Raw genomic sequence first — 27,797 nt, 5'->3', positions numbered from 1 at the left:
ATCGTGGAATTATCAACCCCAACTTCCACCCAAAAACTTCCCTGCCCATATAATAACACCTGGAATTCCAAGTGGAGCTTGCAAAAATTTCCAGTGTGCCATTGTATAAATGCATGCAAAATGTAAGTTTCTCTACTTTTCAATAATCTCTCTCAACTGTTAATACAAATCCTTATGTCATCAGATGGCAGAAACTTAATCACAGTTATTTCAGGTTTTCCCTTACCCACACATTTTCCTTGAGGTTTTGTCTGAATTCTGGAGGGCTTATGTGTTGACAATAACATGAAAAACAATGACTAACCCTGATATACTGCTTACATTATGGTAGGCATAATTTTATATGCCTTCCATGTCTTATCTCATTTGATCCTTAAAACAGACCAAGATAGGTTTTGGGTTGCTTTTGTTTTTGTTTTTTTTTATGGCCAAGCCCAGGCAGTGAGTTCTTAGTTCCCCAAGCAGGGATCGAACCTGGACCCCGTGAGTGCAGAGTCCTAACCACTGAACCACCAGGGAATTCCCCCAAGGTAGGTTTTATTATTCCCCTATTTTACATATGGGGATATGAGTACATAGAGAATTAAGTAATTTGCTCAGGGAAATAAAGTCCGTAAATTTATGCTATAGTCTGTGCTCTAAACCATTACCCCAGACTCTCCTTACTGTCTTGTGGAGCCCAAGGCATTAGCAGGCAGAGGTGGTTATTACCAAACTGAACTTGGGTCTGCTCACCTGCCATACAGCAAAGCCAATCTACTGACACTGGGTTGTGGTAAAGTAAAGTACAGCATTTACTGCAGGGCACCAAGCAAGGAGAATGGGCAGCTAATGCTCAAAAGACCTGAACTCCCTGATGGCTTTCAGGGAAGAGTTTTTAAAGGCAAAATTAGGGGCAAGAGTTGACTTTCCTCTGATTGGTTGGTGGTGAGGTAACAGCGTGATGTTTTAATCATCAACTTTCTGGTTCCAACCAGTATGGGTTCTACGTGCTTGTGGTCAGCATGTAATCACCATCCACCACTTGGGTGGGGGTCACAGTTCCTATAGAACAACTCAAGATATACATCAAATTGTTATGTATATCCCTTGAGAAGGAACTAGGACTCAGTTTTATTGATGAACTATTGTTTAATCTATCATTACTTTTCTTGCTTGACTGCCTTACCTTTGTTTCTGCCTTCCCTCACTTCCCTAACTAGTAACTGCTTGAGTCTGCTCTTTGGAACTCAGGGAAGGCCTAGGAAACTAAAGTCTTTCTCTACAAACAAGAAAAAGGGGACACCGAGGGGCTTTTGTAACTGAGGGCAGACCAGAGGGTCCCCTTTTCTTTGATCCTCTTCAGTCCTGAGGGGAACAGGGGCAGGACAAGCAGGGGAATAAAGTTTTGGATAGCGAGATTAATCATAAACTCAGCAGGGGAACTCGGTTTCAGTGGTATCTGGTTTGGGTCACTGTCCATGTTGGTGTATATTGAAACATCTTCCTTCCATCATCAACACACACAGGTGCCTGCTGACTCATCCCTCACCCCAAGGCCCCCCCATGACTGGCTTGCCTACCTACCATAATGGAAAAGAATATTTAAAAAAAGAATGTGTATATAATTATATACACATATATAAAACTGAATCACTTTGTTGTACAGCAGAAATTAACACAACATTGTAAATCAACTATACTTCAATTTGAAAAAACCCTCAAAATCCAAGAGCTGGCTTCTGTTTTTACCCTTGAACACCTAATTTTCCAAATATAGAAAGTGCCAGAGACTTCACAGAAATACTGGGAATGACACCTGTTGCTGCATGATATTGAATAAAAGCTGAAACCCTTCCCATAACAATTCCACGTGAGGCTTAGATAGAAATGTTCCAGAAAAATACATTTTATCCACCTATTCATATGTATTTACTAATTGATGAATTAGTTCATCAAATATTTATGAAACATTTATAGTTTTAAGGAATTAGTTCACGTGATTGTGGAGGCTGGCAAATCCAAAATCTGCAAGGTAGGCCAACAGTTTACAGACCCAGGGAAGAGTTGGTGCTTCAAATTCAAGTTTGAAGGCTGTCCGCTGGTGGAATTTCCTCCTCATCCAGGGCCGTCACTCTTTTTTTTTTTTTTAATTTATTTTTGGCTGCGTTGGGTCTTTATTGCTGCACGCAGGCTCTCTCCAGTTGCAGCGAGCAGGCTCTAGGTGTGTGGGCTTCAGTAGTTATGGCTCACAGGCTCTAGAGTGCAGGCTCAGTAGTTGTGGCGCACGGGCTTAGTTGCTCCACGACATGTGGGATCTTCCCGGGTCGGGGCTCGAACCCATGTCCCCTGCTTTGGCAGGCAGATTCTGAACCTCTGTACTACAAGGGAAGCCCCGTCACTCTTTTTATATTAAGGCCTGCAAATGGTTAGAAGTGTCCACCCACATTGGTAACCTGCTTTACTGAAAGACTACTGATTCAAATGTTAATTCCATCCAAAAAAACTTATAAAACTTTTACAGAAACATCTAAAATAGTGTTCAACCAAATATATGGGCACTGTGGCCAACTTGATACATAAAATTAATCATCACAAGTACCTACTCATTTGCTTTTCATGGGTGTTTTAACAGACAAGACAAATATGGTTCCTGGCCCTATGGTATTTTCTCAAAAATTCATTAATTCAACAGTTCCCCCATGTAGACAAATTCAAACTCAACTGCAAAAGACTAAAACTAGCTCTTCTTCAAATAGCAAGTATTGATAAGGAAGAAAAATAGGTAAAGAGGTCTCTGGGTGCCAAAAACTAGAGGCTGGGTAAAAGATAGCAGAAAGGGATTCTGTTATCTTTGAAGATGAACTTGAAATCATTCATAGCTTTATCAGGGTCATTCCTACTCACTCATTCCTTCAACTAAGCCTTCCAGGAGTGGGTAGTCCCCCTTTACCATTTAGGGATGGGAGTAATCAGGAGAGGCTTATAGAGGAGTGATGTTTAAGCCAAAAATGTTCAGTGATGGATAGGTGTACATTTGTTAGAAAGAAGGACAGGGAAAGGTCATTCCAGACCTTACAGGTCAAAGAAGCCATAAATAAAGACAAAAAGGGAAATGCATTCCCTTTGGGGAGGAATAAAGCGTTCCGTGTGGCCAGAGCACAGAGCACAGGGACAGAAGAGATAGAAAAGGACATATGGGGCCTTGTTTACCATGCATGCTTGTACTTAGCAGTGAGAAACCATGAAAAGCATTAAGCTGGAAGGAGATGTGATCATTTTGTATTTCAGAGCGGTCACAGTGGCCAAGAGTCCTGGGGATGGATTACAGTGGGCCAAGACTGGAGTCAGAGACCATTAGTGGGCGAGTAAACAATCCTGGAGAGACATGATGAGGGCCTAAAAGTGAGACTAGAGAGGAGGGAACTGGGTTGGGAGATGCAATCAGGTTAGAATAAAAAAAAACCTGATGCTTTATTGATTGTGAGGAAGGGAAGGAGAGAGGCAGAGAGGGAGAAGTTTGGTTTGGATAGAGTGTCATTCACTGATAGAGAAAACACAAGAAGAGCAGCAGGTACTGGAGGAAAGAAGAATTCCAATTTGGAATGGGAGCCTCCAGGAGAGGTCCTTTCTACCCGTGGAGCTGCCTACCTTCAAGTGGATCACAGGCCTGGACAAGAAGAAACACAATCATGGTGACCACTGCAGATGTCAGTTGTTGGGATGTCCCAACCACACAGTCCTGCATCACATAAACCCAGGGTTCTTATATAATCCACCATCAGACTTCCTGCCAGTCTGCGTAGGGCGGACTAAGAAATAACTGGATTATGTGTCATCATCTAATTCATTGCTGATAGTTTTATATTATTCAAGTTAATACGTAGAACAGCTCTATGAAATCAGTTCTATTATCATCCCTATTTTACAGAGAGACTAAGTAACTTTCCCAATGCCATCCGACTAATAATCAGTAGAGTCAGGAGCTGAACCTTGGTATTTGAGCTGAATCCTAGCCATCAGATTGGGGCCAGGAGAAAGGAGCTACTCAGACTTGGTCTAAACCATATTTTATTTTTATACAACCACTGAATAATTTAAGGATCTTTTGCCTTTTTCCACAAAGGAACACCAGTATAAAGCTCATCTGATTTATAACTCATTTTCTTAAATGTGGAGATGAGATCTTATACAATTTTCCTTTTTGCTGTCACTTTCCTTAGTGTTATGGTAGGAACTGAAAGAGTATTATCTTTTGCTCATGAGGACCCTGTGACCTTCTGCACATTTAGCCAAAAAGTTTGCCTGTCTTTATAAGCAGAAGTAAAAGCATTGTTCTCTTCTTCTGTTACACGTACACTGAAGACACAGGACTCATTGGATATAGTTGCATGTGCAACATTTTAAATCTCCTACTTTCCTTTCAATGCTGCTTGGTGAAGGTAGTCTTTCTGCTTCTTCTGGATGAAAACCTAGACAGTCTCCATGACATTTCCACTCCCTTCTAGGTAATAAAACTTCCTAAAGTCACTTTAAATTGCAAACCCATCCATAGGTAAAAAAGTGAAAATGTCTAGTACAATACATTAATAATCTCTTCAATTCTCATTGAAAGGTACGATTTCGCTTCCTAAAGGTGGGCACATGGTCCTTTCTTCTCCTTCCCCAACTGGCATTTCTGCTTCTCCTTAAGACTGATCTCTTTGATTGGCAGAGTCGAAGCAAGGAGAGAGATTAAATGTTAGGGTTATAGGCAAATTGTTACCTGACCCACCATGTAGTAAAATGGCTTACAGCTCTGTGGGCAGGCTGGGGCTTAAAAGCATCTCTTTCTCTTGTGGAATGGTTTTGACATTCTCTGGTGGTTCCCTAGCACTGGGGCCCTCCTCTGGAGCTCCCTGCAGATAATTTTTATTTGACTGACCTATCAATAATTGAGAGACCTATGTTGAAAGATTTGTCAAATATGTATGTGTGTGTGTGCATTTTACATTTTGAGGCCATTAGTTATACCAATTTAGAATTACTATGGCTTTGTAATCAGTTGAACCTTTTATTATTATAGAGTGGTCCTCTTTTGCTCTAATAATGCTCTTTGTTTTATAGTCTCTTTTATTTGAATTACCCTGTTTACGATAAACAGCTATCATAGCCTTCCTTTGGTTAGGATTTGCTTCTTTTAATTCCTCTTACCTTTTTACTTTCAAACTTTCTGTATACTTATAGTTTAAACACATTTCCTATAAACAACACATGGTTGGATGTTGTTATTTCTGCCATTTCATTTTGTGCTATTTGCCTATCTTTTCTATGTTTCTTTTTTCCTTTATTGCCTTCCTCTGAATTGATTTTTTTTTTGGGGGGGTTGGTATTTTTTTGCTGCATTGGGTCTTCCTTGCTGTGTGCGGGCTTTCTCTAGTTGTGGCGAGTGGGGGCTACTCTTCGTTGTGGTGCGTGGGCTTCTCATTGCGGTGGCTTCTCATGTTATGGAGCATGGGCTCTAGGCATGCAGGCTTCAGTAGTTGCAGTGTGTGGGCTCAGTAGTTGCAACGTGCAGGCTCTAGGGCACGTGGGCTTCAGAGCTGTGGTGCACAAGCTCAATAGTTGTGGCTCGCGGGCTTAGTTGCTCCGCGGCATGTGGGATCTTCCCAGAACAGGGATCGAACCCATGCCCCATGCATTGGCAGGCGGATTCTTAACCACTGCACCACCAAGGTAGTCCCTGAATTGATATTTTTTTTCTTTATTCCATCTTCCACTTAACTGGATTGGAAGTCACATACTCTATATGTAATCTTTTAGTAGTTACTTTGGAAATTTTTACCATGCCTAATTGTGGTAGGCTGAATAATGTCCCTACTCGAAGACGCCCAGAACCTGTGAAAATGCCACTTACATGGGAAAAAGCACTTTGAAAATGTGATTATATTAAAGCTCCTGGGATGGGGAAATTATCCTGGGTCATCTGGGTGGTCCCATTGTGATTACATGAGTCCTTAGAAGAGGGAGATGGCAGGGTTAGAGTCAAAAAAAGGTGATGTGATGGCAGAAGCAGAGAAAAGGACTATGAGATGCTAACTGTTGGCTCTGAAGATGGAGGATGGGGTCATGAGCCAAGGATGCACACAGTATCTAGAAGCTAGAAAAGGCAAGGAAACCAATTCTGTTCTAGAGCCTTCCTTAGGAACACAGCCCTGCTGACCCATTTTAGACTTCTGACTTCCAGAACTATAAATGAATAAATCTGTGTTGGCTTAAACCACTAAGATTTGTGACAGCAGCAACTGGAAATCAGTGCAGATTTTGGCCTCTGAAAGTGGGGTGCTACTGTAAGAAACACATAAAAATATGAAAGTGGCTTTGGAATTGGGCAGTGGGCAGAGGTTAGAAGAACTTTGAGGTGCATGATAGAAAATTCCTAGATTTCCTTGAACAGGCAGTCAGTAGAAATACAGATGTTAAATATTCTGCCAGTGAAGGCTCAGAGGGAATTAAGGAGCATGGTAGAGAAAGCCTATATTATCTTAGAGAATACCTAAATCACCATAAATAGATCATTCGTAGAAATATGGATGTTAAAGGCACTAATGGTGAGGACTCAGAAGGAAATGAGGGACAGTCTAGAAAGTGGAGGAAAGGGGATCCTTGTTATACAGTGATGGAAAACGTAGCTCAATTGTGTGTCCTGCAGTTGTGTGGAAATCAGAGCTTATAAGTGATGAAATTGGATATTTAGCTGAGGAGATTTCTAAGCAAAATGTTAAAGGTTCATCCTGGCTCTTTCTTGCTGTTTATAGTCAAATGCAAGAGGAAAAAGATTGAAAAACTGGTAAGAGAAAAGGAACCAGGACTTGATGATTTAGGAAACTCTCAGCTTATCAAGATTGCAAAAGATGTTAGAATTAGGAGATTCACTGTTAGGAGGGCATGCTTTGGAGAGAAAAACCAAGAATATAGCTGGACAGGGCTTCCCTGGCGGCACAGTGGTTAAGAATCCGCCTGCCAATGCCGGGGACATGGGTTCGAGCCCTGGTCTGGGAAGATCCCACATGCCACGGAGCAACTAAGCCCGTGCGCCACAACTACTGAGCCTGTGCTTTAGAGCCTGCAAGCCACAACTACTGAAGCCCACGTGCCACAACTACTGAAGCCTGTGGTGCCTAGAGCCTGTGCTCTGTAACAAGAGAAGCCACAGCAATGAGAAGCCCTTTGTGTACCACAACAAAGAGTAGCCCCCACTCGCTGCAACTAAAGAAAGCCCGCGCACAGCAACAAAGACCCAACTGAGACAAAAATAAATAAATAAATTCATTTAAAAAAAAAAGAATATAGCTGGACAACCTTTTGCTAGTGCCTTAACTCTGGAAAATAGGCATCATCACTATTATTATTAAAAATATTATTTAAATGTACTTATAAGATTACCAGTTTCTTTACTCCCCACTCATTTTACATTTCAGACAATTTTTTCCTGGGGTCATTTTTCCTCCTTTCTGGAGTATATCATTAGAAATTCCTTAAGTGAGTTCTGTTGGTAGGAAACTCAGTTTTTGTCTGAAAATTTCTTTACTTCTTCTTCATTGTTAAAATAAAATTTTACAAGGTATACAGTTCCAGGCTGACTATTAGCTTTTTGAACATATTATTCTATTGTCCTATGGCTACCATCATTGCTGTGAGAAGTTGGCTGTCAGTCTAATTGCTGAGTTTTGAAGGCATTCTCTTTTTCTCTCTAGCAGTTTATAGGATCTTTATTATTGGTGTTCTGTAGTTTCACTGGAAAGTTTCTAGAAAGGGAGTTCTTTTTCTTAATCCTTGTAGATATAGGTTTTGATTCCTAGCTATTATCTCTTGGAATATCTCTCCTCCAACTTCTCTCTCCTCTTTTAGCACTCCAATTAGACTCCTTTTAGACTTTCTTAATCTACCCTTTGTACTTTGTGACACCCTTATATACTCTTATATACGCTCAATCCCCTTGCATCTCCATGCAAGTGTCTCTTCCAATTCATTAATGAAGGAGTCTCAACTTCATACAAGCCTATGGTATGATCTCCCACTTCCCTCTAGGATATTAATTTTCAAAGCTCCAGGGTTCTGAATCCACATAACCTGGGTTCAAATTCTGGCTTATTTACTTACACACTCACTATTGTGTGACTATGGACAAGTTACCTAACTTCTCTGTGCTTCAGTTTCCTCTCCTATCAAATGGATATTGGTAATAGTTCCTCTTATAGGAATGTTATCAAGAATAAATGAGTTGATTTGAGTACAATGCTTGGAACAGTGCCTAGCCCATAGAAAGTGCTTTAAAACTGCTTACACTTACCCTGAGTACTGGCATGTGCCTCCATGTTATTTTAAGGCTAATTCATTTGCTTAAGCTCATTGAACTTTTTACAAAAATGATCTTGAGGATTTCCTGCATTTTCTTTCAAGCTGAGCAAGCATTTAAACATATGTTTGTTATAATTTATCCAGAATCTAGTTGAAAAGAATGTTTGTTAAAATTTATCCAGATTCTAGTTGAATAGCCTAGTAGGAAGGCTGTTTTTTTTAAACTACCTAGTCCCTTCATTGTGGAGACTGAGCTGATGGAAGCATTCCAAAGCAGGTTCAAGGTTTTGCCAGGGTCCTTAGGTCCCCTGAACATTTTAAGCTTTCCAGGAATAGGAAAGGACAAACACAGAACAATAAAGGGCTACTTTGCTCCAGGCTCTCTCTGGAAGCATGACCATAAGCATCCCTTTATGCTCCAGTGGAAGCCCTCCCCAAACTGCTCTGACAACCCTCTACTTCTCCCTACACTTACACTCTGTACAAATACCTATAACAATGTACGTATCATTTTATCTCTCACTCAACCTTATATTCTCAGCACATAGTAGTTCTCAATAAAAGTTTGTCAAACGCATGAATGAACAAATGAAAGAAAAGGCAATGGAGGAAATAACATATACCAAGTATGGGTTCTTTCTATGATTTAAAAGTCAAGATGAAACTTCCTCCACACGTTTCAACATGCTAGATTTTCATGAACAAGCCAATTGCTAAGTACTGTTTAAAGACCTAGAGGTAACTACCATACAAAAAGCAAAAAGCATTACAATTGGTTTCTTCTGGGGAATGAAACCAAGAATAAGAACAGATGAGTCAGGGATCTATTATTTTCTTTAAAAGTCTTCTGATATTTGATTTTTAATTATGTATATCTTGATAAAAATTAAAATATTCAAAAACAAAGATTAGTCCATTTTTGACCTGCTGTCACTCAAAAGTAGTCTGCAGTACATTTGACCTCATGGGGTTTAGTACAGTTTTGTTTGTTTTTTAATTTTGTGCCCGGAGTCCTGATTACCAAAGAATTGTTGACCCAAAGCCAAGTGGACAGATAAACAGAACTGTGGACTTTAAGAAGGCAGCTCCAATGGATCTACACCGGCTGAGCAGGCATACTGAGTGGTGCCTGAAGGCAGCTGTAAGGACGAAGTAAATCAATTAACTGCATGGTTTTCATGAAGACCTCTTCATATCAAAACTTCTTTCTTTACATGCGTCTCCTCTGATCCCGTGGAGATGAAAATTGACATCCACAGTCATATTCTACCAAAAGAATGGCCAGATCTAAAGAAGGTAATGGTGATTAATTTGCTGAATTATTTCTAGAACTTCTCCAGCATTTCTCAATGCCTCTACTATAGAATGATGTCTTCTTTTGGGAGTTAGATGTTAAGTTTCTCTGCTTTAGGAGTGATTTTAAGTTATTTGGTAGTTATTAAGTTATTCTGATTTCCTAGTTTTTTTTAATGACTTCGTATTTATTTTGAAAGAACATTGATAAAAAGAAGTAAGTGTTCTCTCAAAATCCCTTTTCCCCTCAAATGAAGCACACTTTAAAACTTCTGGACAATGTAAGTCAAGCAGGTTTACTTCCATTTAAGTCACATATTCAGCTGCTGGGGAGATAGGTGACAATTATGGTTTCAAGTAAGAGACTATTAAAAAACAGAATGTGATAGGTTCTCATTACTTCTAAAACATATCTCCTTTCTAAAATGTTTAAAATAAGTTTTAGAAGCACCAAATGATAGCTCTGTGGAATTTTTTTTAGTCTATTTTAAGACACTGTCTGAAACCATGCCTTTTTGATGTTCTTTAAGCTGTAAATCCTTGTTATGAAGTACAGAGTAGGAACATCAAAAAAAAAAAACCTAGAGGAAATGACATGAAACGTTTGCACAATGAATGTCTCTCAAGACTCTTCTCTGTGTTTCTCAAAAGATGGACATTTCTTTTTTGTCATTAAGAACTTTTAAATGAACACTAAAACAGGAAGGCGGGGAAAAATGAAAGAAATTTAAAGTTGGTTTGAGTTTTGTTCGGGCTAAGTATCAGATCTTACCCAATCTTCAGCCTTCTCTAGTACTTATACACTACTCATAGTGTTTCATCTTTTTTATCCCAAGTGAGGAAAAATGAATGAACCCAAACTCTAATTAAAATGTGGTTCACTGTTTCATTTGTGCAGGTAGATGAAACGATTTTCTACTCATAGTTGTCTCCTGGAAAAATGGTCATCTTAAGTGTTTCTTTGTCCACTGGTATTTTAGGTAAGATGGACAGTGGACATTGTAGATCAGAAAATACAAATGATGCTAAACATCTTTGAAAGGTTTTCCTATTATAGTCCATGGTAAGAACTAACCCTATCAAACTAACCCCTCCAAAAGGAGCCTAAGTGCCTACATGGGAACTTGCTGCTCTGAATGCTGTCATCCTCATCATATTTTATTAAAGTGTAGACACCACTTCACAATGTTAGTGATGAATACCCAAAACATTCCACCTAGTATCCTGTGCCATAACCCTACCTCCCAAGCCTGCCTCCACTTTGAGCTGAGAACTGGTCACCAAGAGCTGACAATTTCTAGCCGTCCCACTTAATGCAGGGCCCTGAAGGCATTGTTAAAACTGCTCCAAAAAACAAAAAACAAAACTGCTCCAGAAGCTCAGGGATGCAGAGCATGGGGAGGCTATAGCCACAGCTGTGTGCCCTGGAGATTCCCCATGCACAACTTCTGCTGGCTCTTTATGTTACGTCTTCTTATCTTCTAGTTATGCCTTCCTATCTTCCAGTTATGCCTTCCTATCTTCTAATTATTCCTGAAAAGAGGGGAGGGGCATTTTGTACCCATAAACCAGGATTTTATCAAGCAATCTCACACCCTGCAAGCAGATAACTGATATACTTTTTAAAAAAAATTTTATTGAAGTATAGTTGATTTACAATGCTGTGTTAATTTCTTCTGTACAGCAAAGTGACTCAGTTATATGTATATAACTGAGTATATATATATAATATATATATATATTCTTTTTCATATTCTTTTCCATTATGGTTTGTCACAGGATATTGAATATAGTTCCCTGTGCTATACAGTAGGACCTTATTGTTTATTCACCCTATATATAATAGTTTGCCTCTGCTAATCCCATACTCCCAATCCTTCCCTTCCCTACCTCCCCTCCCCCTTGGCAACCACAAGCCTGTTCTCTATGTCTGTGAGTCTGTTTTTATTTCAATAACTGATATACTTGATGATTATGATGCTGCTGATGGTAGTAATAATAATCATAATACTCTTACACTTCCAGAGAGCAATATATACATGTAATTTGATTCATATAAAATCTTGTGAGTTTCAGATAGGATTTCTATCATTAGCCCTGCTGGACAAATGAGGCCCCTGAGACTCAGAAATGAGCCTAGAATCCCAGAGCTTCGTGGGGCTATGGTGCCCCCTCCATAGCTCTACACCCACACCTACCTTCCGAGAGCTGCCCAGGAGCACATCATGGGGGGGATGTCCCTGCTTCCCTCTGCTAGACACCAGCCCGCTCCCCAACTCTCCACACTCATGTAAACCCACTGAGGGCTTCCTCACAGCAGGTCAAGCAATGTGATCTGCTATGTGCTGGAAGTTTCTGTTGGACTGCAGGCAAGTCAGTGATGAAACAATTCGCAGAAAACAGTTTGTGTTTTCAAACTGGGAGGAGGGAGATAAATGAAAATACATCTAAATGGTGCTGGGTTCCTTCTCTCTCTCTCTCTTTCCTTATTTCCAGTCTATATGATCAGAGTATTAAAGTGACATTAGTGGACAGCAGATAGTCCTTGGCGTTCATAGAGTTCAATACTTCTAGCAGAATTTCCTTTGTCTTCAAATCGTTTCTTAGTAGGTAACATATTATTTCAAAACATCAATCTCCGATCTTTTCTCACCATTTGTTCAAACTTCCCAATAAAAAAAAATGAAAAGACTAAGCCAGTCCTAGTTTTATTTTGGAAGATGAAGCCCCTTTGGAAGAACTGATATCTCTTTTCAAACCTGCCTTTTCTTGTTAAATATTAATAGACACACTTCAAAATCCTTGACCTTCTTATGCAGTGAAGAAATAGAAAAGCAGAATCAACACTCCTGGGTTGGTGATTAACTAATGATTACAAAGGACTGGGATTTGAGAAATTTTTGCATTTTTCACTTGCTAATAATGATTGTAGTCAGAGTTAAGATCCTTAGGGGGGGAAATCTACCTGAGGTAGAAAGAGAGTAGATTCAGGGTGCACTTGATTACATTGTTCCTGATGAATCAGGACCCACACTCTGGCCCAAGGAACCAGGGTGAAAGTTGTTTCAGATTGATCCACAATGGGATTATTCATAACAACAAGGATGCTAATAAGGTTTCAGCTTTTTCCTTCAGCAAGACTTCATTGCCCACCTACGAGGTATCTGAGAGTAGGGTGTACAAAGATTCTTCTAATTTTAAATGGGGTCCCAAAATTCCAGCCTTTAGGAAAAAAATTATATGTTTACATCTTCTTTCATTAGTGATGATTTAATTGCACTTGATCGCTGTAAGGTTTTAGGAGACAAAATCCCAGACGTAACTTGACTTTTAAACAACTCCTCTGAGGAAACAGATATCTGGTTTCATTACCCAGGAGGTTCATTATTCACCTCCTGAGTGTGAGGTCCCCAAGACATTAAAAATGTCATTCAGCTCGTCAACCTCTGATTCACATATACCCATTTCAGAAACACAACTCTTGTAGATAGAAGTGAATTCCCTTGAATTTTTAACGGGTTTTTTTTTTCTTTTTTTTTTTTTGCGGTACGCAGGCCTCTCACTGTTGTGGCCTCTCCCGCTGCGGAGCACAGGCTCCGGACACGCAGGCTCAGCGGCCATGGCTCACGGGCCCAGCTGCTCCGCGGCATGTGGGATCTTCCCGGACCGGGGCATGAACCCGCGTCCCCTGCATCGGCAGGCGGACTCTCAACCACTGCACCACCAGGGAAGCCCGCCCTTGAATTTTTAATATGTTTTTTTATTTATCATGCCCATAACTGTCTATGGGACACTGGTCACTGTCAAACATTTTCAGATGGTAAATGCCTCCTGGCATACGCTCTGGCAAAAACTACTCCAAGGGTCAAAAATTTCAGACCCCAGGCTTGGTTCAACCTAGGATGAGAGCCTGGGGATTGTGTGGAGGCCAGATGTGGAGCAGAATAAAGTTGCCCCAAATAGGTTAGGTCTTTGTAAAGGCTCAGGGCAAGTACAAGGTGTTCCAAAGCGTTCCAAGTGCTTTCCAAGACAGGGAAGGGAGGAACACAGAGTGACAAAGGGCTTCTTCCTTCACAGCACTCCTTAGTGTCTGCTCCCAGTGTCCACCTTATTTCACGACCTCAGGATGGAAGAGGCTGTCACTGCCATGCCACCCCCACTGCCATTACTGCCTGCCACCACTACCATCACCATCATTGGTACCACCACTGTCACCAAACGCACTACCACAACTATCACCACTACCATGTCATAGCTTCCACCACTGCCATTACTATCGCCACCATCCCTACCATCGTCATCACCATCATCATCACCACTACTGCCACCACCGCCTCTGCTCCCACCACTGTCACCACCATTATCATGGTTAGCATTGATGAAGCCCTCTCTGTAAGCCAGGTCTGGTGTCCATAGCTTTGTCCAAATTGTTTCAGTCACCTCCCATAAAACCTTATGTCACCGCGACTGCGGTGAGCCTCATTTCACACATAAGAAAACAGCGGCTTCAAGATGTTAAGTTACTCCAAGAAAGTATCTTGTAGGCGGACTGTTGTGTGTGACCAGATCCTTCCTTTCTGCCCCTCCCTGCCTCTCTGCCCTTCCCCAGGGCAATACTTCTCTCACCAGCTAACTTATGGGTTAACATTCCATAGGGAATTAAGAAAAAGAAAGAAAGAAAGTGAGGAAGGAAGGAACAGAGTAAGGAAGGAAAGAAGGAAATAAAACCTTTCCTTTTACAGTAAATTAAGATTTCAATGGTAAATTTCTGGTTCAAGAGAGCATTTCGGTTTACTGTAAAGTGTAACTGATTGAGGCCATTCCACCCCTTCCCCCGACATGCACTCTGGGCAGCTTTATCCAGGAGAAGAGAGGGGAAAAGCACAAGGGTACTGAATGCATGAAGGGGTGGGAGGGCACCAACGAAGGAGAAATTGGGTGCCGGGAGGATGAGCTGGGGTCCCTGATGGACAGGTTCCCTTGCGTGACCAGCCTAGTAAGCCAGGTCCTCCAGTGTCACCTGGGAGGAGGCAGGTGGACTTCCAGAGCTAATGTGACAATTTGGAGCTGGAATTCAAGAACAGACCTTCTGCCCAGGTAGAACAAGGCTGGTAAAGAACTGACCAAATCTTAAGTCTACTGGGGCCGAATGCAGGGACAGACATAGAGACACACAAACACCCCTGTGCTGCAGGCCCAGACCTCCCCTCTGAGTCTGCAGGTGAGAGGGAAGCCAGGAAGAGGGATCTGCCAGAACCTGACCCCCTCAAGACAACGTCCCTGTACTGTGACATGAGAGCCAAGCCACGGTCACCTGGTCTCATCCAACCACAACAAGCGAGGAGTTGCACAATATTTAGCTTCACTACCTCTACCCATTGTTGCTGACAAGAGCTGTCCATGAGCCCTTTACACTGTGGTCTCTGGCCTCCACACCCTCCCCCTAACTTCACACTTTGAGAGCCATTGCTCTGGAGCGTGGAAATGCTGAACACTGGAAGCACCTCTCCAATCTGACCCCAGGTTACCTTTCCAGCCTCCCTCCCATGACACCGCCTGGCCCATGTTGTGTGTCAGTACCCTCCCCCACTCCTCCCGGGGAACCTGTATGTCACTCTATCACAGCATGCCTCACACATGGTAAGGCTCTTCAATTACCCACCCACCCTGGCCTCGCCCTCTCAAGACTGTGCTCCACACAGGCTGCAACTGTCCTTCACTTCTATTTTCTCTGCCCTAGAAAGGCTGGTCATGGTGGGACTCCATGAGGGTTTGACAAATGAATGAATGAATGAAAAGAATGAGATTTTAAAACCTATAGTTACATGAGTCATATATGCCTATGTTCACGGGCAGAATCTTTCAAATATTTTTATTCATGACCCCCAAGAAGAAATATATTTCATACTTGACTAGGTACAAACATTTATATCTATAATGGAAACAACAGTTTCATGAAACTAATACTACACAGAAGCCATTCTCATATATTTGTTCTATGCTATGCTATCCTATGCTATCCTATCCTATTTCATTCCATTCCATTCCATTGCTTTACTATCTTAACTTGGGTTTTCCAAGAAGCAGACCCTGAGATACGGATTCAAATGCGAACAGTTTACTCTGGAGGTGATGCCAGGAAACACCAGTAGAGTGGGGAAATGAGACAGGGAAAGCAAGGCAGCCAGTGAAAGTGTAGAATGTGTGCCTCACCTCAGAGACATCCTGCCCGAGGAGGTGAGGAAACCAGTGTGTGCAGTTTATATACAAATGCCCTCAGTCGTTGACTGACGGATTTGGGGGGTGGAAATTAGCACCACTAATTTCCTGGTACTTCTGGTCTTCTAGAAGGGCCTAATCAAAGTTGGCGCCAATGGCAAAAGGGAAAATCTTGTCAAAGAAATGCGAGTGCTTTTAGTTGAAGGAGGGCTGGTGTGCACAGACACACTACGGGGAAGGAATATGGGTAGGACACCAGCCTCATCTGTTACACGTACTATTTCATGTTTTTAGAACATCTGGGTCATTAACCACTAAACTGATTTCATGATCTACTCACAGATTGCAAACCACAGTTTGAAGAACAGGGTTAATATTCTAAGATGGTATTTCCTAAAGAGTGGTCCCTACGGTCTGTACTCCTAGTGGCCTGGAAAGGATTTTAGGTGGTACACAAATATTTTTTAATGTGCATCCTTATTTAAAAATTACAACCTGCATTAGGAGAAAAGGTAAAACTAGCACTTCTATGATAGAGAATTTTCTTCCTGAATAAATACATTTCAGGAAAAACATTGATTTGAATATAAATGTTGAATAAGTGATCATGAGCGTGGGGAAAAATGGGAAAGTGTTGCTTGAAAGGATAGAGCTTGGGATGCTCTGTCCCAGGGATGTGCCTTTATTGCAGTCCTCTCTGCTTTGACCTTTCAGTCTAACTGTGCTTCCTCTCCCCCACAGAGATTCGGATACGGAGGCTGGGTGCAGCTCCAACACCACGGCAAGGTGAGTTTCTCCCAAAGCGCGAGCATGCCTCAGACCCACAGACCTCCTGAGTCTGAAACCTTCCAGCAGGCGGGCCTCTAGGAACCCCCAACTCTTCTGCCCTCCAATCGATTTTATAGTAGGCAAGGGGACAGCACTGAGGTTTCTCTAAATCGTTTGCAAAAATGGGGATAACGTCAAAGAACAGCATTCAGGAAGATAAAATTGGAATTGCACAAGCCATTAAGAAATGTCTCTCCCTCTCTCTTTTTTTTTTTTTGCCCTAGAACCAATTTTAGCATTGCTCTGTGTCAAGGAAGCAACCTGGCCCTCTCCACAGTTATGACATTATATTACAGCTGACCAAATAAATGGAACAGTTTAGGTTTGCACACAGGCTGAGAAATTAAACACTGGAGGCAAAAGGGAGAAGAAGCCACTGTTAGAAAGGGTTGAGTTTGGTCAGAGGAAAGAGCGAGAGGAAGAAGGCTTGGGGCAAAGCATTCAGCCTGAGAGAGCTGCAAATCTAGAGCTGCACACAGGTCAGGTCTGACTTCATTTTCAGAGGCATCACAAGCCCTCGTGGAGTGCATGGGGAGCCCCCCTGAGCTCCCAGTGGAGCACAGACATGACTAAGGCCCCTTGGAGGACTGGTGGTGTGGGAAGCCCACGTGCAGGGGTAACGCAATGCACTGTGATGAGGTAAGGACAGCTTTTGCACCAGGTACTGGAGGATGTAGACTTGGGCACCAAGGACTGGAGAAGGCCTCCTGGAAGAAGTGATGCTCATCCTGGGTCTGGAAGCAGAGGTGAAGGCTTGCCCAAGGAATAAAGGAAACTAGAAAGCAAAGACAGGGAGCAAAGGCCTGGAGATATCAAACCTACATAAGCCTAGAACTCAAGCATTTGGCTGGGGCTGGTACCAGCATTTCTCAAAGTGTGGTCTGTGGACCAGCGAGTTCAATTTCACCTGGGAACCTGGGAGAAAGGCAAATTCTTGGGCCTCACCTCAGACCTACCAAATCAGGAACGCTGAGGATAGGGCCAGCAATCTTTTTTTTTTTTTTTTTAAAGGAATTTTGCCTTTTTTAAAAAAAAATTTATTTATTTATTTTGAGCTGTGTTGGCTCTTCGTTTCTGTGCGAGGGCTTCTCTAGTTGCGGCAAGCAGGGGCCACTCTTCATCACGGTGCGCAGGGCTCTCACTATCGCGGCCTCTCTTGTTGCGGAGCACAGGCTCCAGACGCGGAGGCTCAGTAGTTGTGGCTCATGGGGCTAGTTGCTTCGCGGCATGTTCACTCAAGTTTGAAAACCACTGGCTCTATTCACTCACTCACTCACTGATTTTTATCGACACCTATTTGATGCCAGGCCCACCAGTCTAGACACGCGGAATACTGGTGAACAAGACAGACATACCCCCTGCCCTTGCGGTGCTCAAATTCTAGGGGGAGACAAACAAACGTGATCACTTCAGAGAATGAAATAAAAAACAGTGCTGGAACAGGGAATGACTGGGGAGATGCATCTGGGCTGGCTGGTCGGGGAGCTAGCAAAGACTTAGAGGATGAGAAGGAAAAGCCTGGAAGAGCATCCCTGGATGAGGGAATAGCAGTTGCAAAGCCCGCCATATGAGGAAGAGCTGTGTTCAAGGAACAGGAAGGAGGGCAGTTTGGCTGAGATGTGGTGAAAGGGGGAGATGGAAGGAAACCAGGTAGGCAGGGGCCATATCATGGAGGGACTTGTAGCACGTGCTAAGGAGGCCGGGTTTTATTCTCAATGTAATGCAAATTCTTCGGAGGGTCTTAGCGGCTGAAAAAGGTCACCTTGTCTGATCTGTGGAGGATGGATAGAGGCAGGTAAGAGTTTGGGGCACAAAGTGGTGGGAAGAAGCTGGAGAGGTAGGCAGAAGCCTCATCAGACGGGGCCTTGGAGGATGGGTTTAGGCCTTTGTACTTGATCCTGAAGGCAGTGGGAAATCATTAGAGTTTTTTAAACATCAGAATCTCTGGAGCAGCCCATTTTCACTTTCATCAAAGGCCACCCACTAAGTGCCAATTTAGACACTGGGTTGCACTTCTCCCATGAAAAGTGTCAGTTCCTAGCCCGGGAGCTGATGATCTAAGCTGGCCTCAAGTCTCCCCAAAAGAGAAGACAAGCTGAGTGGAGATGATGACAAGGCCACTAGGAAGCCCCAAGTGCAGGGATGGGCAGCCTGTAATTTTTTTTTTTTTTTTTTACTCCCTGTCCCAGGCTGCAGTTTGTAACCTTGACACTGGATTTGAATGGCCTTCATTTCATCCTTGCTTCTGTGTCAAAGAGACTGCAAAAACTTAACAGCAAATCTAAAAAAAAAAAAAAAAAACCCAGAACAAACAAAAAAAATCCAAGAATGAAAATATTTCCAGTCAAATCTATTACCTGATATTTCCAGCAAAACTGGATATAACAGTAGTCTTATAAAACAAAACAGTGACACTTTCTTTTCCTCTGTTTCAGAAACAAAACAAACCAAAACAGAACCAAATTGGTACTTACCTAATTACAGTGGTCAGGGATCACAGTCACTGGAAAACAACATGCAAATATATACAAATATGCAAATTCAGCTAAGAGCAATGAGAAAATCCAGCACTTTGGGGTAGAAATTTCTTTTCATTCTCCTGTATCCCTTTGGTGAACAAATCTTTTCTGTCCCCCATGAATGATTTACCTCAGAGATTCCTGTTTTCTGAAAGGTCTTTGCAATACACTTCTCTGGTCTGCCCTATTTGTTTCTCGTCTTAATCTTTGGTTTTTCAGTGCTTTTGGAATGAAACAAGGGGTATTTGTTTGCCATGGTAAAGCCTTGTTCAGAACTGAAAAACAACATTTGTCCTTGGGTTGAATATTTATAATTTGGTTGAAGATTCATAAAAGTATGTACGGCCTCCTCTCAGGAGCCACATGGGGTGGCGGCAGAATTGAGTGCTGATGGCAGGAACACCCAACAGCATTTAAAGGAGGCCAGACACAGGACCTAGTTCAAATCCATGGGTCAGCAGCATCTAGAAACATCGACTGAGTGTTCTTCAGGCCCTTGAAATACAAAGACACACACACACGCCATTTCCATCACACTTAGCATTTTCAGACACACTATTATGTGTGATCTTCGATCATCATGTTCCTGCTCTAAAACATGATTTCCCTCTCACTGCGGAGCCAGGAAGACCCTCAAATGAATAAAGAACATGCAGATAGTGACAATTTTGTGCCGAGCAAAAGAGAAAATAAATAGTAAGGGAATTCAAGGGGGTGGGAAGGCCAAGGCGGGGGCAATTCTCATGAAGATAAAGAATCATAGGACTGTAGGACTAGGGAGCATCTAGTCCAGTGTTTGACAATACGGGCTGCAACCCAACAGTGAGTCATAATATCAATTCAGTGGGTTAGGACAGCTTTAAAAATAAAATAGATTACAAAAGAAAATAGCAGAATGTATTGTTCATGGCAAGAGTAAGTGTCACTTCATCAAACTTTTGTCTCAGTTTGTATCTGTATAAATCTTCGGTTGGCCAAAAAGTTCGTTCGCCTTCTTCCGGAACACCGTGCCCGAACGAACTTTTTGGCCAGCCCCAACAGATCTATACAGATGCAGTGGGTCACGATGGAAAATATATTTTTTAATGTGGGGTCGCAGCCAAAATCGATTGAAAGCCATTCCTCTAGTCCAATATCCTCATCTCCTGTTTTTATTTTTAAGCTTAACTTTCCATTACATATGTAGAATCTGAATAAATTCTCCTTTCTATTTTTTATTTATTTTTCTCATTTTACATGCATTTATTATATGAATTAACTACATGAACTGAGAAAGAGTCCCATTTGCAATGCAAATATAACATTCGTACAAAAAAGGACAAAATCAAATGAAACCTTTCTTGATTTCAGGCACTTTAAAAAAATAAGGCTGTCAAATAAATTCTCCTTTTTAAATTTAAGCTATTGAAGATAAAGCTACAGTTCCCTTGGATCAGCCCTCCCCATGCTCAAAAGTAATTCCTATTAACAGTTTGGTGGGTATCTTTCCAGACCTTTTCCTGTGATTTTACTTTTACATACATGCACCTATGAAAAAGGACATAGTATTATTTAATATGTTTATATACATATCTTTTAGCTAAGTCAATCAGGTTCCAAACAGAAAACAAACAGCATACTTAGAATATTCTGAAAAGGGTTAATAAAGTACCTGCTTATAAAGGTGTAGGCGTGGGATGAAGCTGTGGAGGTAGGCAGGGGTTGGATGATGAAGGGTCTTAGGCCAGGTTAAGGAGTTTGGATTTTACCTCACGGCAACAAGAATCGATTCATGAGTTTTAAGCGGCGGAGGTAGCGAGATCTGATTTAGGGTTTTAAGAGTTTACTTGGCTGCTTTGTGGAGACTGGGCTGGAGGGGAGCAAGAGTGAAAGCAGCAAGAGATGAGGCTGGAGGCTGGAGGCTGGAGCAGTCGTCCAGGTGAGAGAGTATGGGGCTTGGACCAGAGCTGGAGCAGTGGAGATGGAGAGAAGTGGGCCCTTGCAGCGTCCATTCTGGAGACAGAATTAACGGCATTGGGAAATGGATGGGATGGTGACACGTCAAGCCGAGGGAAGTGAGAAAATGATGTAGTCTCAGAGGGATGAGAAAGATAATGCTGATATCAAAGGACAGAAGCGGCCAAGCCAGGAGGACAAGCAGATCTGGGGGAGAGAGCAGTAGGCTGAGTGAATAGAGCTGGAGGTGGTTGTAATAGAGCCTCCATGGAGCTGTCCTTCAGAACCTCGTCATGTGGGAGAGAGGCTGCTTCCTGGTGACAGTGTCTGGGCCATTTCTGCCACCTTTGTAACTCAAGTCCAACCAGCCTGGCAGCTTGCATGGTCTAGAGGGAGAGCCTGAGTGGGGACTGGGGGCAGGGGGAGGAGAATGGAATCTGATATGAAATACTGAATTTTAAAATACATTTTTTCTTTTTTCCCTCTGTGCTAGTTTTTTCCTTGTTGTCTATCCATTCTGTGTGTAATAGTTTGCACCTACTAACCCCAAACTCCAAGTCTATCCCTCCCCCACCTCCCCTCCCCCTTGGAAACCACAAGTTTGATCTCTATGTCTGTGAGTCTTTTTCTGTTTTGTAGATAGGTTCATTTGTGTCATATTTTAGATTCCACAGATAAGTGGTATCATATGGTATTTGTCTTTCTCTGCCTGACTTACCTCACTTAGTATGACAATCTCTAGTTGCATCCATGTTGCTGCAAATGGCACTATTTCATTCTTTTTTATGGCTGAGTAGTATTCCTTTGTATATATATACCACATCTTATTTACCCATTCATCTGTCAATGAACATTTAGGTTGTTTCCATGTCTTGGCTATTGTGAATAGTGCTGCTATGAACATAGGGGTGCATGTATCTTTTTGAATTACAGTTTTGTCCGGATATATGCCCAGGAGTGGGAATGCTGTATCATATGGTTAATTCCATAAAATACATTTTTAATGATACACGATACCAGACATTTGAAATACCAGCCATATTTGAACTCATTTGCAGATAGTATTAGAACTAGGACTTAAGAATCAGAAGTGTCAGAAGTGAAGTTCCTTGGGAATCAGACTCTGAGATAGAGATGAGCATGCAGAAGGTTTATCAGGAAGTGCTCTTAGAGTGGACATCACTGAAAGGGAAAAGAAGGAAGCAGGATAAAACAGAGGGCAATGTCGAGCTGTGATGTAGTCTCAGTGGAGGCCTCAGCTGACCCTACAAAAAGCTCTAAAGCTAACCTCCAGAGTTGTCCCAAGTTGGGGGGTGAGGGCAAGGAAGAGGGGCCTTTACATCTCTGTGGCAGTCAGTCATTCGAAGTGGGCTTCCCTGGAAATAAAGCAGGACTTTAAGGGTAAGTGATTTACACATAGGATCCAGGTTTCCTGACCGCTGTAGTTATCATGACTTCTACTACCCCATGCTGTTCTGGCTTAAAAAACATTAGAGGTATATTTGAAATGAGTTATCTGGGTGGCGATGGATGGTTGGAGAATTCTTTAATTAAAATAAAAATAACAAAAAGAACCCTTGATTTTCTTTCAAGAGTTTATAAAGAAACAATTTGTTTCTGAGTTGAAATAATTTAGAGCAGCTTGCTCCAATTACTTGATTATTAGTTAAATTTAAGATCTTGGTTGATGTTGGGATCAATGTTAAAAACAGAACCTACGAGACCCCCCAGTCCCTCCCCTAGCAGCAAGTGCTGACTTCTGAGGCCCATTTATATCCCTGCGGGGATCCTGGGTTCCTAAATATCATGTGGGAGGGATCAAGAATTGATTCTCCACAATAACTGTCAGGTCCCAAAATACTGGTTGAAAAAGCAAAGAGAGGGCTTCCCTGGTGGTGCAGTGGTTGAGAGTTCACCTGCCGATGCAGGGGACACGGGTTCATGCCCCGGTCCGGGAAGAACCCACATGCCGCGGAGCGGCTGGGCCCGTGAGCCATGGCCGCTGAGCCTGCGCGTCCGAACTGGGAGCCTATTGGGGCACAGCTGCCCTGTGGTAATTTTCACTGAGAAAGAGCTCCCCTGACAGTTGCTGTCATTCATTTGCCTTACGATGGATCCAGCATAAAGGGTGTGGAGTGAAAAGTTTAGTAAGTCTGATTCTCCTGTAACATAATTAGGGCAACCCCCCAAAAAGACTGGACTCCTTAGGAAATTATAGTAATTAACATTTGCTTACTAGATAGACAGCAATTACCAAATATCAGCCAGACAGGGTGGAATAATGGCTTCATGAACCTGGATTATTTTCCCAGTTCTATACCACTAAGAGCTCTATAGCAGCTAAGTTCTATACCACCGCATCTCATGGACTCAATGGTAAATGCAAGAGTTGAACTAAAGAAATGATCCGTTTCTGTTTTAACACGTTCTGCTTTGTCTGAAACCAAAACTTACTTGTGCACCTCCCAGAGAAACCCAATTTCCTCCCTTGCCATTGATAGTATATGGTAAAATCTGGCCATTGGATGAATCTAGAGACTGTCATACAGAGTGAAGTAAGTCAGAAAGAGAAAAACAAATATCGTATGTTAACGCATATATGTGGAACCTAGAAAAATGGTACAGATGAACCGGTTTGCAGGGCAGAAATTGAGATGCAGATGTAGAGAACAAATGTATGGACACCAAGGGGGGAAAGGGGTGGGGGTGGGGGTGGGGGTGGGGGTGTGATGAATTGGGAGATTGGGATTGACATGAATACACTGATGTGTATAAAATAGATAACTAATAAGGACGTGCTGTATAAAAAAATAAATAAAATAAAATTCAAAAAAACAAAAAACGAAAACAAAATCTGGCCATCATTCATTAAGCAAGCTCTCTGGACTGTACTAAGTTCTCTACAAACATTCTAGTATTGAAACTTCTGTATCATTCTGTGTTCTTAGTTGCAAACAGCAGAATCCACTCTAGCTAGTTTAATTAGAGAAACAGCTCACAGGCTTTCTGGGAGGGCCAGAGATCAAGCTCAGAGGCTGTGCTAACAGAAACAATGCCCAATACCTGGCCGGGGACCTGTTCTAGCAAGGCTGTGAGACAGGAAGCTCATGCTGACGATGCTGACATTGGAGGGCAAAGCACTGCAGCTTCTGCTCCAGCCACGTCTGACACCTCAGGCAACACCCCTTATTAAAAGACTGGATTCTGCAGAGTCTCTGCTTCCTCACAGGGCTCACTTCCAAATCAAAGTCACACGTGGGGTCTTCTGATCGGCAGAGCCTAGAGCACATGCCAGTGCCCCTGCTACAAGGGGAGCTGGGAAAGTGAATTCTGAATTCCCCCTCAGGAAGGGGGAATCATAATGTGAAAATATCTTCGCATACAGGAAGTGTTCCAAGGATGCTGGGTGGCTACAAGCATGACAAATAAAACGGTCCACATTTTACATATAGAAAAAGTGAAGGTTAAACTCAGAAGGGCTGTAACTTAGCCAGTTAGACTGCTAGTAAGTAATTTAATGAGATTTAAGCCCCTATCTATTGAAATGCAGAGACCAGGCTCTCAGCACTCTGCTACACTGGGTATTTTATGGTAATTAAGCTTTCCTAGTAAGAAGCAAAAGAAAAAACTTCTAATTGCCAAATGAAAGTTTGTTTGTCAACTTTTTCTCTTTTACCACCACCCCTCTCTACTCCCTTCACAAATAAAAAGATGTGTTCCTATATTCTATTTGTGCATTCACTATCAGCACCCTTGCTTGCAAACAAAAGAAACAAAGAATGGTTAGTTTAAGCAGAAAAGGAATTTGTTGAAAGTATTTTAAGCCCCTCAAGAATTACAAAATGCTTAGGGAACCACACTCAAATGTGCAGGTGATTGAAGCCACGGCCAAGGCCATGCCACAGGTACAGCCCGGTTAGGACACTGCCACCAGCACCACTGCCAATGGACATAGCTCATGGCCACTGCTGGAATCAATACTGGCAGCATAAACTCAACTGTTCTTGTCTTTTTGCATCACTTGATTTTGATTCACAACCAAGCACTGATCTGTCAAGTTTGAGACAAGGAGAGCAAGTATTTGGGTTTTAGTAGAGGGAGGCTGGGCCCTACCTCTACCAGTACTCTTGCAGGAGAGTCCCCAATCTAGGAAGGTGGTTCAGGTGCTGTCATTGTCAGCAAAGAATCAGAACTGAGGCAAATCAATCCTGATGTCCTGATCTCAGAGACTCGGCTCTGCCTGGGTGTAGATACCTGTCATAGTTACACAAGTCACTTGCTTACTGACCTATTCCCCAGTCTGTGAGCAATGAAAACATGGATGTGAGGGCTTGCTCATGCTTGGGAGATGTGCACAGGCTTCCGCACTTCAAGGTGAAAAGTGCTCGGCCTCGTCCATGAAGGAGATGGGGAAGGTCTAGTCCTTGGATCAGAAGGATAAAGGAGGAAGCTGTAGCAAGACCTGAGAGCAAGCCAAGAGGAAGAGGAGGAGTGCAGAGAACTCCATCAAGCACAACTCAAGGCCTTTGATCACCACACGCTTACACGGCCATCCGTAGGGCCGAAGGGCAATCTTGAGGCTCTGAAGCACCACCAGAGGTCATGTGTCCTTAAGCAAGGGAATGTCGGGAGACAGCCCAGTCTCTAATTAACCATACATCATTAATACTAAGAATACCTAACACTCAACATGTGTCAGGCACTCTACTAAGTGCTTTATAAAGATTATCCCATTTCATGCTCACAAGATCCCTTTAAGGTAAGTCATATTATTATAACTATCTTAAAAATGAGCCCAAACTCAGAAGTTTCTAGACAGAACAGCTAGCGGGACAGAGTCTGAGACTCCACAGATATTTGATGTCTCAAAGCAGAAGAAACCATGGAGCCATGGCTAAATGGGACGAGTTTGAACTAATCTGTGCCATCTGCCAAAATGATTTAAAGTAAGCGGTCGTTATCGACTCTGACCAGGACTCTGGCCCACCCGTCTTGTTCTCTGGGCCAAAAGCAGTCCAAATCCAATGTATGAGTGCCTTGTATGCTGGGTGGTAAGCTGGAAGCAATACCTCCTCATGGAGCTGAAGAGGCTGCAATGAAAGCAGGGTAACTGAAGAACCAAGAATCTTCTTTCCTCCCAAAAGCAACCACTGACCTGTCACTCCAACGAAGCCTGGTCGAGAGAAGAAGGCTGTGCCCCAGTTATGCCAACTCCTCCAGGAGATCCAAGGAGTCCAGCACAGATCTTCAAATTTAAATAACAGAGAGAGAAAGATATTCAGATGTTCCAAATACAACGTCACTGCAGAGCATAATAATAATAACATCTGAATGAAATAATGCCATTTGCAGCAACATGAACGGACCTAGAGATGATCATACTAAGTGAAGTAAGTCAGAGAGAGAAAGACATATATCATATGATATCACTTATATGTAGGATTTAAAATATGACAGAAATGAACTTGTCTACAAAACAGAAACAGACACACAGAGAGAACAGACTTGTGGTTGCCAAGGAGGAGGTGGGGTGGGAGAAGGATGATGGATTGGGAGTTTGGGATTAGTAGATGCAAACTATTACATATAGGATGGATAAACAACAAGGTCCTACTTTATAGCACAGGGAATTATATCCTGTGATAAACCATAATGGAAAAGAATATGAAAAGGAATGTATATATAACTGAATCACTTTGCTGTACAGTAGAGATTAACACAACATTGTAAATCAACTATACATCAATAGGGGACTCCCCTGGTGGTCCAGTGGTTAAGACTCTGTGCTTCCAAATGCAAGGGGCACAGGTTCAATCCTCGGTCAGGGAACTAAGATCCCACATGCCACATGGTGCAGCCAAAAAAAACCCCAAAAAAACCCAAACTACACATCAATAAATTTAAAAATAATAATAAAATATTAATATCTACAAATAATAATAACCTTTGGCTTATGGAACCTCTGCTCAGCCAGCTCAAGTACTCTGTTCTTTGTCTCTGTGGATGGGAATCTGTGCCTTAATTTCTTCCTTTTCTCACAGTCTTTCCAATCTCCATGCTTATGACCTAATTTTCTGGTGGCAGATTACTAACTTGTCTTTTTTCCTCAACTATATATCCTTAAAGTTTTACATCAGTCAGAGAAAGTATATTGCCCACCTTAGGTGCCACATAAATATTTGTTTTATAAATTGAAGAAAAAAACTGAGAAAACTGAGGCTCAGAGATGTTGTTTAACTTGCTCATGGTCACACAGTAAGTGGCAGAACAGGGATTTGAACCTTAGCAGTCTGATTTCAGGGACCTGGATCAGAACTTTTCCCTTTTCTTTACGGATCAGCAACAGGAGGCCCAATTAAGAGGCCACTGCCATGCTCCACATAGACACTTAGTTTGCACCTCCCCACCCCCGCACTGAGTATTAAAAGGTAGTGTACAAGGCAGGCATGATGCCTGGTAGAGGTAGCAGCTCAGAACCAAATTTCACATAAGCTGCTAGACTGATTCACTGCATGGCCTGCCTCCTCCTGCAGGTGTTGACATCAGTGGGCCCTGCTCTGCTAGACAAATTATTTACTCTCACTATCCATCTGTTGCTTCTCTATAAAACAAGAGGGTTGGACTAGATGGTCTATCTCAGAGGTCCTTTCAATTCTAAAATGTTATGAATCTAGAGTTTTCCAG

At 42.3% G+C, this 27,797-nt stretch overlaps 1 protein-coding gene and 1 long non-coding RNA gene across 2 annotated transcripts in view; one reads left to right on the top strand and one right to left on the bottom strand.

Annotated features, from left to right (window-relative positions):
* The window catches only part of LOC113633854 (uncharacterized), a 162,521-nt gene that overhangs the window by 57,326 nt on the left and 77,398 nt on the right, over positions 1-27,797 (bottom strand). Inside the window, exon 3 of the long non-coding RNA XR_003438384.1 lies at positions 26,269-26,358. This is a non-coding gene — a long non-coding RNA (uncharacterized LOC113633854). The remainder of the gene's footprint in view (positions 1-26,268; positions 26,359-27,797) is intronic.
* ACMSD (aminocarboxymuconate semialdehyde decarboxylase) overlaps positions 9,192-27,797 on the top strand; it is a 62,302-nt gene continuing 43,696 nt past the window's right edge. Inside the window, exons 1-2 of the mRNA XM_027132502.1 lie at positions 9,192-9,615; positions 16,573-16,617. Coding sequence (XP_026988303.1) covers positions 9,559-9,615; positions 16,573-16,617 — 102 coding nt within the window. The 5' untranslated portion in view covers positions 9,192-9,558. The remainder of the gene's footprint in view (positions 9,616-16,572; positions 16,618-27,797) is intronic.

This window comes from Aethalodelphis obliquidens, unplaced genomic scaffold (genome assembly GCF_003676395.1).
Source record: "Aethalodelphis obliquidens isolate GAN/ISIS:26980383/991018 unplaced genomic scaffold, ASM367639v1 scaffold2, whole genome shotgun sequence".
NCBI lineage: Eukaryota > Metazoa > Chordata > Mammalia > Artiodactyla > Delphinidae > Aethalodelphis > Aethalodelphis obliquidens.
The sequence above is the reverse complement of the archived record's forward strand: the minus strand, read 5'-3'. Positions and strand labels throughout refer to the sequence as shown.